General features: G+C 39.4%; 1 protein-coding gene across 2 annotated transcripts in view; it reads right to left on the bottom strand.

The window, feature by feature from the left end:
- Positions 1-582: 582 nt before the first annotated feature.
- daw1 (dynein assembly factor with WDR repeat domains 1) overlaps positions 583-13,959 on the bottom strand; it is a 37,175-nt gene continuing 23,798 nt past the window's right edge. Inside the window, exons 12-14 of one of the 2 annotated variants that reach the window (XM_061925680.2) lie at positions 12,823-12,899; positions 1,645-1,807; positions 583-1,524 (exon numbers count right to left, since the gene is read on the bottom strand). In XM_061925680.2, the coding sequence (XP_061781664.1) occupies positions 1,490-1,524; positions 1,645-1,807; positions 12,823-12,899 (275 nt within the window). In that variant the 3' untranslated portion in view covers positions 583-1,489. The remainder of the gene's footprint in view (positions 1,525-1,644; positions 1,808-12,822; positions 12,900-13,959) is intronic. The other variant, XM_061925679.2, reaches the window with a different exon arrangement.

Below are 13,959 nucleotides of genomic sequence, written 5' to 3'. Positions count from 1 at the left end.
CTGATAAGATAATTCTTCTCACTAAGCAGATTTTATGTTAGAGTGTTTTACTTGTTTTAAGGGTTTTGGTCCTAAATGATCTCAGTAAGATATTACAGCTTGTTGCTGAGATTTGATGACCTATATTGAGTAAAACATGCTTGAAACTAGAATATCAACTGTTGCAAAGCTGTGTCATCAACACTCACAAGTATAAAACTACTTTTTTAAAGTACCGTATTTTTCGGACCATAAGTCGCAGTTTTTTTCATAGTCTGGCCGGGGGTGCGACTTATACTCAGGAGCATACTTGCCAACCTTGAGACCTCCGGGAGGGTTGGCAAGTATGCTCAGGAGCGACTTATGTGTGAAATTATTAACACATTACCGTAAAATATCAAATAATATTATTTAGCTCATTCACGTAAGAGACTAGACGTATAAGATTTCATGGGATTTAGCGATTAGGAGTGACAGATTGTTTGGTAAACGTATAGCATGTTCTATATGTTATAGTTATTTGAATGACTCTTACCATAATATGTTACGTTAACATACCAGGCACGTTCTCAGTTGGTTATTTATGCCTCATATAACGTACACTTATTCAGCCTGTTGTTCACTATTCTTTATTTATTTTTAATTGCCTTTCAAATGTCTATTCTTGGTGTTGGGTTTTATCAAATAAATTTCCCCAAAAAATGCGACTTATATATGTTTTTTTCCTTCTTTATTGTGCATTTTCGGCCGGTGCGACTTATACTCCGGAGCGACTTATAGTCCGAAAAATGCGGTAGTAATTTCTTATTTCAAGCATGAAAAAAAAACATGACTTTGACACAATTGTGTCTCATAATTAAAACAGATGACAGCCAAATGGACTTTGCAGTTTTATTTTCAATGAAACAATAGAAAATACGTACTCATATAGTAGTGCAGTTGTTATTAGTGAGAATATACTTATTTTAAGGTATTTTTGGGTTCATTGAGATTAGCTAATTTTACTTGTTTTGGAAAGTCTTGACAAGCCAAATTGTCTTATTCTATTGGCAGATAATTTTGCTTAATTCAAATAAAATACCCCTAATTTTTAAATTTTTTTTTTCTTGTTTTTGAACACTGACTTTTTGCAGTGTGGATGTTTGTTTACATTGTGACAAGACCATTACAGTTTTTTTAATCATGCAAATTTGATCACAATACTCAACTCATTCAAGTTGTCAATAATCGATCACACTAAAAAAACAGACAAATGCAAGAAAATGACTAATAAAATGAGTGTTTTTCTTTTTCGTGTGATAGAGCTACATAAACGTAAAAGAACTAAAGGAGGGGTATAGATGAGGAAACGCGTCAGCTGCCGTTAATGTTCAAAGCAGAATATTACAGTAGTATTAAGAACCAAATGTTCCATTAGGGCCTCTTTAGATGGAAGTAAGTGTAGGTACAGTGACGTACAGTAACACCAACCCCATGTCAAGCGATGCGTCGTATCGGCTCTGGGGACGGGTCAGTACCAGATCCTGCAAGTGTTGTCCTTGCTGCCTGTGGAGGAAGACAAACAGGAGCAGGTGGCAGCACAGCTGGGAAACCGACAGACCGCGACGAGCTTCCCTCACAGCTCGAGGCGGCCGTTAGTTCTCAGACGTGGGCGCCGTCGCGTACCTGTGATGATGGCGTCGCCTTCGTAGTTGAAGACGCAGGAGAAGATCTCGTCGGTGTGTCCCTGCAGGACTTGAAGGCAGACGCCCGATTGGACGTCCCACAAACGAGCCGTCTTGTCCGAGCTGGCGGTTAGAACTCTGCTGCCTTGAGGACTGAAGCAGATCTAAGGAGGACAGCAGAAGGTTGGAGTTTGCATGAGGAACAAGACCTGGAAGACTACTGGGACATTTAAAGGTCCTCTCATGACGACACTTATTTCATAGTTCTGGACCTAAAAATGATGTCGTCAGATAAAATTCCCCCCGAAATAGACTCCATAGAAATGTGAGGCTTGTTTCCTGACGAGTAGGGCTGGGCGATACGGACGAAAAATTATATCTCCAAATATTTTTACTTAATGGGGAACATTATCACAATTTCAGAAGGGTTAAAACCATTAAAAATCAGCTCCCAGTGGCTTATTTTATTTTTTGAAGTTTTTTTCAAAATTTTACCCATCACGCAATATCCCTAAAAAAAGATTTTAACCACCCGTCCATTTTCCTGTGACGTCACATAGTGATGCCAACACAAACAAACATGGCGCATAGAACAGCAAGCTATAGCGACATTAGCTCGGATTCAGACTCGGATTTCAGCGGCTTAAGCGATTCAACAGATTACGCATGTATTGAAACGGATGGTTGTAGTGTGGAGGCAGGTAGCGAAAACAAAATTGAAGAAGAAACTGAAGCTTTTGAGCCATATCTGTTTGAACCGTATGCAAGCGAAACAGACGAAAACGACACGACAGCCAGCGACACGGGAGAAAGCGAGGACGAATTCGGCGATCGCCTTCTAACCAACGATTGGTATGTGTTTGTTTGGCATTAAAGGAAACTAACAAATATAAACTAGGTTTACAGCATATGAAATACATTTGGCAACAACATGCACTTTGAGAGTGCAGACAGCCCATTTCAGGCGCGCTAAGAACATATATTTTTCCACGATTTCAGCACTCAGGTTAACCATACCTAAATAGACACAAAATACTGCATTACACAAGACTACCCGAATGTACTCGAATGATTGAAAAAAATAAATGTTTTTAAGCTAAATTATTGGTAAACACAGTTTATGTATAATAATTTACGTAAAACCGCAAGTAATGAATAAAGTTTTCATCAATTAATATATTCTGTAGACATACCCTCATCCGCTCTCTTTTCCTGAAAGCTGATCTGTCCAGTTTTGGAGTTGATGTCAGCATCTGCTTTGAGTGTCGCAGGATATCCACACATTCTTGCCATCTCTGTCGTAGCATAGCTTTCGTCGGTAAAGTGTGCGGAACAAACGACTGACCATTTCGTCGGCTTTCCCCACAGCCTCGTATTTTGAACAGATTTCGTCCAATTTCTTGCCACTTTCACATCTTTGGGCCACTGGTGCAACTTAAATCCGTCCCTGTTCGTGTTGTTACACCCTCCGACAACACACCGACGAAAGTGAGAAAATGGCAGATTGCTTCCCGATGTGACGTCACAACGTGACGTCATCACTCCGAGAGCGAATAATAGAAAGGCGTTTAATTTGCCAAAATTCACCCATTTAGAGTACGGAAATCGGTTAAAAAAATATATGGTCTTTTTTCTGCAACATCAAGGTATATATTGACGCTTACACAGGTCTGGTGATAATGTTCCCCTTTAAACTCGATATTCGATTAGAGATGTCCGATAATATCGGGCTGCCGATATTATCGGCCGATAAATGCTTTAAAATGTAATATCGGAAATGATCGGTATCGGTTTCAAAAAGTAAAATGTATGACTTTTTAAAACGCTGCTGTACGGAGCGCCAATAAACCTTAAAGGCACTGCCTTTGCGTGCCGGCCCAATCACATTATACCTACGGCTTTTCACACACAAGTGAATGCAAGCATACTTGGTCAACAGCCATACAGGTCACACTGAGGGTGGCCGTATAAACAACTTTAACACTGTTACAAATATGCGCCACACTGTGAACCCACACCAAACAAGAATGACAAACACATTTCGGAAGAACATCTGCACCGTAACACAACATAAACACAACAGAACAAATACCCAGAACCCCTTGCAGCACCAACTCTTCCGGGACTCTACAATATACCATCTACGCACCTGTCGCTGACTTCGAGGCCGGTCCTGGCACACCCCGTTTCGCTGCAGGCCCGCAGGCCACGCCCCCGCCTCCACAATGTTGTTTCAACGTTATGTTTGAGTTGCTCAACGTCTGAACCTAATTCAACAAGTTCTCAACGTTGTTTTAATGTCTTGTGCCTGCTGGGTGGTGCTCCAAAACGAAAGAAAAAGAAGGTGTTTGCCTTCTTTTTCACGCTAAGATTCTATTTTGTGTCCTCTTCTACTGATGCTTTATTACTGGAATTGTACCTTGTGTGCTTAATAAAAAATACTAATATAACATGGATACTTTATTCGTACTCAAGAGAAATTCACATTTCCAGCCGTTTTACAAGGGTGGGGACACAAGTGAATGCAGGTTTAAAAAAAACTAAAAAGTATTAACCCTTAGTGTAAATCGGATAATTTGTACTCCTTCGAGGTACACTTTTGCTTCATTTTTGGCCATAACTTTATATTGCATACTACGAATGCAATATTTTTCCTCACAGGGTTCTTTCCCATGTTTCATTTTAATATTTTAATACATCAATAATACACTGGGAAATCATTTTAGCCCAATAGAGTAGATGAAGCATGAAAATGTCCTCAGGGAGTGAGAAGAGTATAAAACATTTTGGTCTCAAAATTAGTTCTACTACTGCTGAAATCCGCAAAAAGCAGAGACATATGTTGCTGCAATTCTGCAAGTTCTAACAAGCTATAAGAAGATGTTTGTTCTGACCAAGCTAACAAGTAGGGGTGTAACAGTTGATTGATACATATACAGGGACATAAACGTTACGCAAGTCAGTGGCGTCATCAAAACAAAAATGTCAGATACCCACAGTGGTCGAGAAAGGTCATAGCACAATATCATAAATTACAACACAACAACTTACCACAGCAGCACAATTGCAAAAGCCACAACACAATAATATGAAGCCGCAACACAACTTTAAGCCACACAGGACACAACGAAAGTGACAGTGGAGCAAGTTAAGGCAACGCAGCGACCTCTGGAACACAACAACATGAAGCCAAAACTAGCAGCCAAGGAGAAGTCATTTGATGAGAAAGAAAAAAAAAGAAGAGATGGATGAAGGAGGTTATGGAAATTAGGAACTTTTTTTTAGCAGGTAATTTCACTGTTAAAATGTTGGTTATTGTACTTTTATTGAAAATGTCTTGAGTGTTAAAAATGTGAGCAGAACATATTTCCTCTTATTAATTGAAGTGTTGGTTGCACTTTATTCAAACGAGACGTGCCATAATTTGTTGTTTGTATCCATAATTCATTTATTCCCCAATTCCCTTACAAGAACTAACAGAAATATAGGAAACTTCAGCTGCAGTGTCTAGTACCCACTATTTATTTCACAGCTTTTTGCTAAAAAGTTACAGAATGGATTTCAACTCACTGAATTGTTTTGGATCGTACTCTTCTCCAAAAAAATAATATCGTGCCTGAATAGAATCAAACAAATTTGCATGCACAGAACACTAAATGTACTGCAAAAGGTTGCGAGATGGACTGATGCGCATCTCTCCACAAATATGCACACATCGTTTGGGACGCTACAAAAAAAAACAGGCCCTCCCAGCTAGGGCTGGGCGATATGGCATTTTTTAAATATCGCAATATTTTAAGGACCTATCGCGATACACGATATATATCTCGATATTTTGCCTTAGCCTTGAATGAACACTTGATGCATATAATCACAGCAGTATGATGATTCTATGTGTCTACATTAAAACATTCTTCTTCATACTGCATTAATATATGCTACTTTTAAACTTTCATGCAGAGAAGGAAATCACAACTAAAAAAAAAAATCAAAATTTTTTTCATACAGTGTTGATCTGGAAATGTTTGCCTCGGCATTTTGATGGTGTGGACGTGTGGCACCAAACAGAGATATTGACGTGCGGAGTAAGCACTCTTCATTGTCTAGCTACATATTAGCAGTGTAGCCGAGTGTCCTGGGTTCGCCTATACAGTATACTTATCTAATAAAATAATAAACAGGAGACATTAGAGCAGGTTCGGTAGCCACCGCTTCTTTAATGTCAACATCACACACCTGCTTCCACAACCACACACACCCTATGTCACAGCCCTACGGCAATAACTCTGGAGGGACAAAACTCCTCCTCCTTACCTAACACACTCTGGTAACTTGGGACACCCTGAACTGTTTGTTACAGCAGTAATACTACTTTTTATAGCAACGCTTTTGCCCCACACTTGACAAATTATGGTTGTCTGTTCGACATATTCCCACTTGAAGCCAAACCACCGCCAGACGATGGACCCCCTGCTGTTTTTCTTGGGAATTAATTATTCCTCCATTTGTTACCAGATTCACACCTTCTTTCTATTGTATTACCGCTCGCACCACTCCGCTAGCATCACAGCTAACATTAGCCATGCTGCTACCTCTCTGCTCGGGGAGGACGTATACGTATGTGACGTATGACGTGACAGTATGTAACGTGTGTAAGAAGGTGCGCTTGTTGTCTGTGAGAAGGAGCAGGCCCGGCCCTAACCAATCTGGCGCCCTAGGCAAGATTTTAGGTGGCGCCCCCCCACATCGGCAGTGAACTGTATATACTCACAAGAAACCGAATAGCTTTGTCTTTGACCTTTTTTTTACTTAAAGAAAGCAAATTAACAATCAGAATAGTTAACAAGATAAAAAAAAATATGAATAAATAAATGAATGCAAAAAATAAAAAATGAATATATGAAATACAATATTTTTTACATACATATTGCTTAATTAACATTAATGATGTGCACTTTAACAACTAGGCTTACAACTATACCTAATATATAAAGGGGTGGAAAAGTGACTATTACCTGCAGGGCAAACATTAGCTAACCAGAAGGCAATAATGTAAACAAAAAACACCTGCTTAAAAGATCTAATACAAATGTCCCTGAGGAATGTAAGGTGGGAGTACTGTAATTACCTAACGTTACATTATTATTTTCCATAACAATTTAGCCCCCTCCACAATATTAACCCGACGTTAAAACAGAACTAGCTACTTATTGATTAGCAATTGCCGAATCATGTAACATTAGCTTAATGCTAAAAAGCCAGGTTACTATCACATTCTGTAACAGACAAATAATTTCATGTAGGCTAACGTTACCTACCTGCTACCTCTGTCTTTTCTCGTTTCTCCTCCTCTTCTTTTCTCTTTTTTCTTCCCTGGGCACCTGACAGTTTTGGCCGTTTTGACATCTTGTGTTGATTTTTTGATGTGGTGACGTCCAAAAAGAGTCATGATACCGGAAGGGAGGAGGCGCACTGTGCGGGGGGGGGGGGGGGGGGGGGGGGGGGTAATATTGTAACAAATAATATTTCTATTATATAGGCTTTACTTTGCATTTTAATTAACGTGGGATTATTTTTTGTATTTAGAAATAATAGTACCAACTTTTTTTTTTTTTTCTCCAACATTTGTGGCACTGGCGTGGCGCCCCCTGATGGACAGCGCCCTTAGCATTTGCCTATACGGCCTATGCCACGGGCCGGCCCTGAGAAGGAGAGACCGGAAAGAGCGAGGAGAGCCTGTAGTGTAATGCCCGCAGCTAAAAGCAACTGCGTGAGAACGTATACTCGATATCACGATATAGTCATTTTCTATATCGCACAGAGACAAACTCGCGATATATTGCGTATATCGATACATCGCCCAGCCCTACTCCCACCAAAAGCCTGTGAGAAACATTTGACCAAAATGATCCCATCTAATTCCATCCATCTTCTATCAAAAAGTTTATCTATATAGCCCTTAATCACAAATGCCTCAAAGGGCTGCACAAACCACAACAACTACCTCAGCTCTGATCCCACATCAGGGCAAGAAAAAACTCAATCCAATGGGACAAGGAGAAACCTTGGAAGGGACTGCAGATGTGGGGAAATGGGCTCCAGTTCTGTATATGACCTCACACCTTCACACCAAGTGGGGGCGACATATCGGGTCTGGCGATGGAAAGGGGGTGTTCCAAATACAATTAGACATATACCCATTACTCAAACTAACTGATACTGTGATTTGACTGCCAGGTTCGTTTTCAGGAGCAAAACATACATAAAGAGAACTTGTTAGTGAAATGTCGGTCATGTGGACGCTATGGGTCCTTTAGAACAGTGTTTTTCAACCTTTTCTGAGCCAAGGCACATTTTATCATTGAAAAAATCTCGAGGCACACCACGAGCAGAAAACATTAAAAAACGAAACTCAGCAGCCGATAATGACAATAAAAAGTTGTTCTCGCAATGAATTCAAACCATAACCAACCATGCATCAATATAGCTCTTGTCTCAAAGTAGGTGTACTGTCACGACCTGTCACATCACGCCGTGACTTATTTGGAGTTTTTTGGTGTTTTTTCGTGTGTGGTGTTTTAGTTCTTGTCTTGCGCTCCTATTTTGTTGTTGATTGTCATGTTCGGATGTACTTTGTGGACGGCGTCTGCTGATCCACACGCTGTAAGTCTTTGCTGTCATCCAGCATTCTGTTTTTGTTTACTTTGCAGCCAGTTCAGTTTTAGTTTCGTTTTGCATAGCCATCCCTAAGCTTCAATGCCTTTTCTTAGCGACACTTGTCTTTTGTTTATTTTTGGTTTAAGCATTAGATTCCTTTTTACCTGCACGCTGCCTCCCGCTGTCGTCTGCATATTATGTTCCCGACATCTACAAAGCAATTAGCTACCTGCTGCCACCTACTGATATGGAAGAGTATTACACGGTTACTCTGTCGATCTCTAGACAGCACAGACACTCAACAACGGCACATTTGCGGATTATAATTACTGGTTTGCAAAAAATATTTTTTAACCCAATTAGGTGAAATTACATAATCTCCCACGGCACACCAGACAATATCTCACGGTACACTAGTGTGCTGTGGCACAGTGGTTGAAAAACACTGCTGTAGAAGGATAATAAAAGTATGAGCACAGTTTCTTCCAGCACAGAATTATGAAAATCACAGTAGAGGACAATCGTGTTAGAGCTGAGTTTATCCTTCCCCGGATGATTTTATTCCCTCACAGCGGGAAAGAGAAGGAAGATGAAATAGTGCAACTTAAATAGCGAATAGCCAAGAAAGTGAAATAGATTTCTATTCACCATGTAAACAAAGCGCTGAAGAACAATCCCGGACAGGAATTGGGAATGTGGCTTGGACCGAAAGATTGTAATCCTCTTCCTTCAGAATTGCTTGAACACCAAACAGGCCACAGACTGTGTAGATGCTAAAGAAGTAGAATAGGTCATCTTGTAGAAAAAAGGAAAAAGGTCATAGTTAACCAGCATGAAGGAAGATAGGAAAGGTGTTCTGTTAAAAAGAGATAAGATGTGATCCTCACATCCTATTTATTATTGACTGATGTGTTTCTGTCAACACAGGAAGAGTCTAACACACACAAACACACTATATTGAAAATCACAGTGGTACCTCGGTTTTTTGTTAGTAATCCATTGCTAATGATCCCATGAAGACGAACGAAAACCAAATACAATTTTCATATAAGAAATAATGCAAAACTGAATAATCTGTTCCAAATATTTCACACAAGACACATTTTAAATAGAATAATTTCACACAGAAAATCATGCAAAATACATGTAAATGACCGTCTTTATCAAAGTGCACTCTCAACTTTCTTTGGCCCCGTGGTGGCTAATTTTGCAGTTGTACTCACTAAACCAAAAAAATAACAGACGAGCCTATTCACTTTACCAGAGGTGTGTGGTAAGTAACTATATGAACTCAAATAAACTCATGTACAAATAAATAAACTCATGTACAAATTCCAATCCGGCTTCAGAACTAACCACTCCACTGACACATGCCTTCTCTATCTGACCGACCACATCAAACATGAGGTGGACGCGGGGAAATACTGCGGCATGGTCATGCTGGACCTTCAGAAGGCCTTTGACACCGTTAACCACACTATACTGTTGGATAAGCTCATAGCAATCGGATTTGATAAAACCTCATCGAGCTGGATGCAATCTTACTTGGAGGGGAGGAAACAGGTGGTTGAGTTGAATGGCACTGTGTCCCCCCCCCTCTCAGTAAGCTGTGGAGTCCCCCAATTGTTATTAGGGCCTTTACGGTTCCTAATATACATAAAACGACATGTCATCAGCATGCGACTGTGAATTGTTTTAGTTTGCGGATGACTCGGCCCTGCTGGTATCCGGCAAGGACAAGTCACAGGTGGAAAAAATCCTCAGTGCTGAACTCTGTAGAATTTGCACCTGGCTAGCTGACAACAAGCTATCCATACACTTAGGTAAAACGGAATCCATCCTGTTTGGGTCCCACATCAACCTTAAGAAAGTCAGTAACTTCACTATAAAAGTGGGTGACATTGTTATCGCCAGGAAGGATGACGTCACCTACCTAGGTTCCATTCTAGAGGCTAATCTTTCCTGTGATAAAATGGCAACCAAAGTAATCAAAAAGGTCAACCAACGAACGAGATTTCTCTATAGAATCTCCTCTCTGGTCAACAAAAGCACCATGAAGATACTGGCGGGAAGTCTCGTTCAACCCTTTTTCGATTACGCATGCACCTCCTGGTACCCGAGCACCTCCAAAACCCTCAAATCTAGACTCCAAACATCCCAGAACAAGCTAGTCAGATTACTTCTAGACCTCCACCCCAGATCACACATCACTCCTACCCACTTCTCCAAAGTGGGCTGGCTCAGGGTGGAGGACAGAGTAAAACAACTTGCACTGAGCCTTGTCTATAAAATCCGCTACACCTCCCTGATACCGAAGTACATGTCAAACTACTTCCTTAACGTAAATGACCGCCATAACCACAACACCAGGGGGAGCTCCACTATCCACGTTAAACCCAGATTCCAATCTAACAAAGGTCTTAACTCATTTTCCTTCTATGCCACATCAATGTGGAATGCACTCCCAACAGGTGTAAAAGAAAGGGCATCTCTATCCTCCTTCAAAACTGCACTAAAAGAACACCTCCAGGCAACTTCAACCCTAAACTAACACCCTCCCTTCCTCATCATACCTCTTCGGATTGTAAATAATCAAATGTAAACAATCAAATGTAGTCACTTTTTCTTATAATTTCTGATCTCTCTCTCTGTGTCCAATACTTGCTGTACATATGTACCAAGTCAGACCTGCACTGTTCCAATGTCAATTTCTCTGATGATGCAATTGTTGATGACTGAAGTGTTGATACCAACCAAACTTAACCCCCCCCCCCTACCTTTTACCCACACTCCAGGATTGTAAATAATGTAAATAATTCAATTTATATACTGTGATGATTATCTTGTGTGATGACTGTATTATGAAAATAGTATATATATGTATGATGGATCAATTTAAGTGGACCCCAACTAAAACAAGTTGAAAAATGTATTTGGGTGATACCATTTAGTGGTCAATTGTACGGAATATGTACTTCACTGTGCAATCTACTAATAAAAGTTTCAATCAATCAAAAAATGAACATTTTATATCATGGTTATCATAACCAAAACTGAAAAAATTGTTGAATGGACTCAAAAAGTACTTATATACACACACTGAAATCTTTTGACCTAAAATAAATACACACCCCAGTATTTTGCATGTTTTGTGTTTTCTATGCTTTACTGACTGTCTTAACATATAATCTGTTTTAATGGCTAAATTGTTATTCTTCTAAATACCGGTTTGTGCTGTAGCACTTTAAGATTTATTTAAATGAAAAGTATGTAACAAATAAAATCTATTTATTATTTCTGGCAGGCGTTGATTGATTGATTGATTGAAACTTTTATTAGTAGATTGCACAGTACAGTGCAATTGACAATTGACCACTAAATGGTAACACCCGAATAAGTTTTTCAACTTATATAAATCAATTCATTGTTGCGTCCTACTCTGTTCAGCGGTCCTTGAACACACTGTAATAACACCACCCTCTCTTTTCCTCTGAGGAAATGTGCAATATTTATTGTGCACAATTTAATATCTTAGTTGCTCTGACAGCAATGTGTTTGTATAAGTTAGTATTGGGGTATGTCGTTTCTAAATGGGGAAAGACGTTAATGTCTCCTGTTTTCATGTTAGCATTTAAGGTAGCAAGCTGGCATCAGTCGGTTCGTGAGTTTATCAATTAGGACAGTTATCAACGGCAGTTTCTTGATCATTTTGATTTAATAGGGTAAATAATACTAACCGTAATTAAAAAAAAAAAAAAAAAAACTTTTTTTTTCTCTAACTTGGAACTTCCCGCGGGACGGATTTTGGACACTGGTGTAATAAGAAAGGTCAGAGGTCACACTGGTCATGAGCATTTTGACGCGTGATTAACAATTACCAGAAGTTTTCCCTGCAGAAGCAAGTACTATTAAGGTAAATTCATAAAATACAACTTCCTATTCGGACAACTCAACTGCCTGGGATCACAACTCCTGTCTTCATACTTTAGAATCAGCAAAGTTAAAAAAAAAAATTTTTTAGAAACCTGTCCAACTAAAAAACGTGCCAGCCATGATGCTGGTAAGAATCAATGATAAAAGTGGAGTACCATTCAATATCTACTGTGTGATATTTTATATTTTATGAGGCCTTGTGTACTGTTTGGTGTGCATTATTCATGTTGATATCAGCCCACCTCCATCCCCAGGAAATTATCAAAATGTGAACTAAGTAAATCCATCCATCCATCCATTTTCTACCGTGTATTCCCTTCGGGGTCGCTGGAGCCTATCTCAGCTACAATCGGGCGGAAGGCGGGGTACACCCTGGACAAGTCGCCACCTCATCGCAGGGCCAACACAGATAGACAGACAACATTCACACTCACATTCACAAGCTAGGGCCAATTTAGTGTTGCCAATCAACCTAAATGTACAGGTAACATAGACCTACCTCATGCTGCTTGTCCACTACATCACACTTTTAATTAGTTTTCAAATAGCGCCCTACAGTGGAAGAAGTTGCATTATGCAAAGCTCTTACCTTGGAGATTTCTCCCCCATGGCCTTCAAGGGTTGTTAGACACTGATATGTTGATGCACTAAACAATCTGGCGGTGCCTAGCAAAAAAAAACACAGTTAATCAATAATAGAAATGAAACAAAAAGGTCATAAAATAAAGAGACTGTCTTTGAATGAGCAAGAATGGTACTAATGCAGAAGTGGGGTTCTGAGCTGTGATTGAGAGGATGGACTGTAGGAGGAAATAATGTTTACATACTAGCTTGGAGCCAGCTTGAAAGTGAAAATCGAGGAAGAGTGTTGGCGATTGGACTGCAGCTACCAATTATTTTAATAATCGAGTAATTGATTAGTTTGTGCGATCAATCAAGTAATTGAATAAAACACACTTTATAGCCTTAATGTGTATTTTAGGAAAAATAGTTAACTTTTCTGCTTGCCATAACATCCACTATTTTCTCCTTCATAAATGTGTTTCATAAAAGAAGAAATTAAAAGAAAATGAAAACTCTGCTGTTCGCTAAACAGATCTCTGCACCCACACACCAACGCTCTCATGTGTGCTCTATTGCAGTGGCTGTGTAGAAACTATTTCCGCGTTCCAGGCATGCTGTGCGGCCCGATTTTTAGAATGTTTTTTTTAATCACACTCTTTAGATTTGTCAAAGCTACAGAATATAAATCAAAGCTGTTTCATAATAAGTTAAATAAATTATATGTTGCAGCCCAAGTTGGTAGTAGGTAGTAGAAGCAGAATTATCAGACGTATAATAATTACAGTATTCATATTTATAAATCCCACAATGTAGGATAGCTTGAGCCCTTCAATACATGAATATTAGCAATGTTTTACTGTATCAAATGGTCTAAATCATTTATGTACAAGAATTTCCCCCAACATAAGATAATTGTAAAACCTTCTGGAAGACATACTGTACAGTGCTACTTGAGGATGCTAACACAAAGGCTGCCATGCATGTGAACAAATAAGAGTTTCAGCTATGAAATGTAATCTCACCTTTACCAAACAAGCCACACATGTTCCGTTTAGGTGTATAACTCTTGATGCTCTATTAACCACAAAACCAACATGGTAGAATAATGGACAAAGAACAAGTATCAATATTGCCTTTCTAAAGATTCACACAATGGATACTA

This window comes from Nerophis lumbriciformis, linkage group LG30 (genome assembly GCF_033978685.3).
Source record: "Nerophis lumbriciformis linkage group LG30, RoL_Nlum_v2.1, whole genome shotgun sequence".
Classification (NCBI taxonomy): Eukaryota; Metazoa; Chordata; class Actinopteri; order Syngnathiformes; family Syngnathidae; genus Nerophis; species Nerophis lumbriciformis.
Note: the sequence above shows the minus strand (reverse complement) of the source record. Positions and strands in the feature narration are given on the sequence as shown.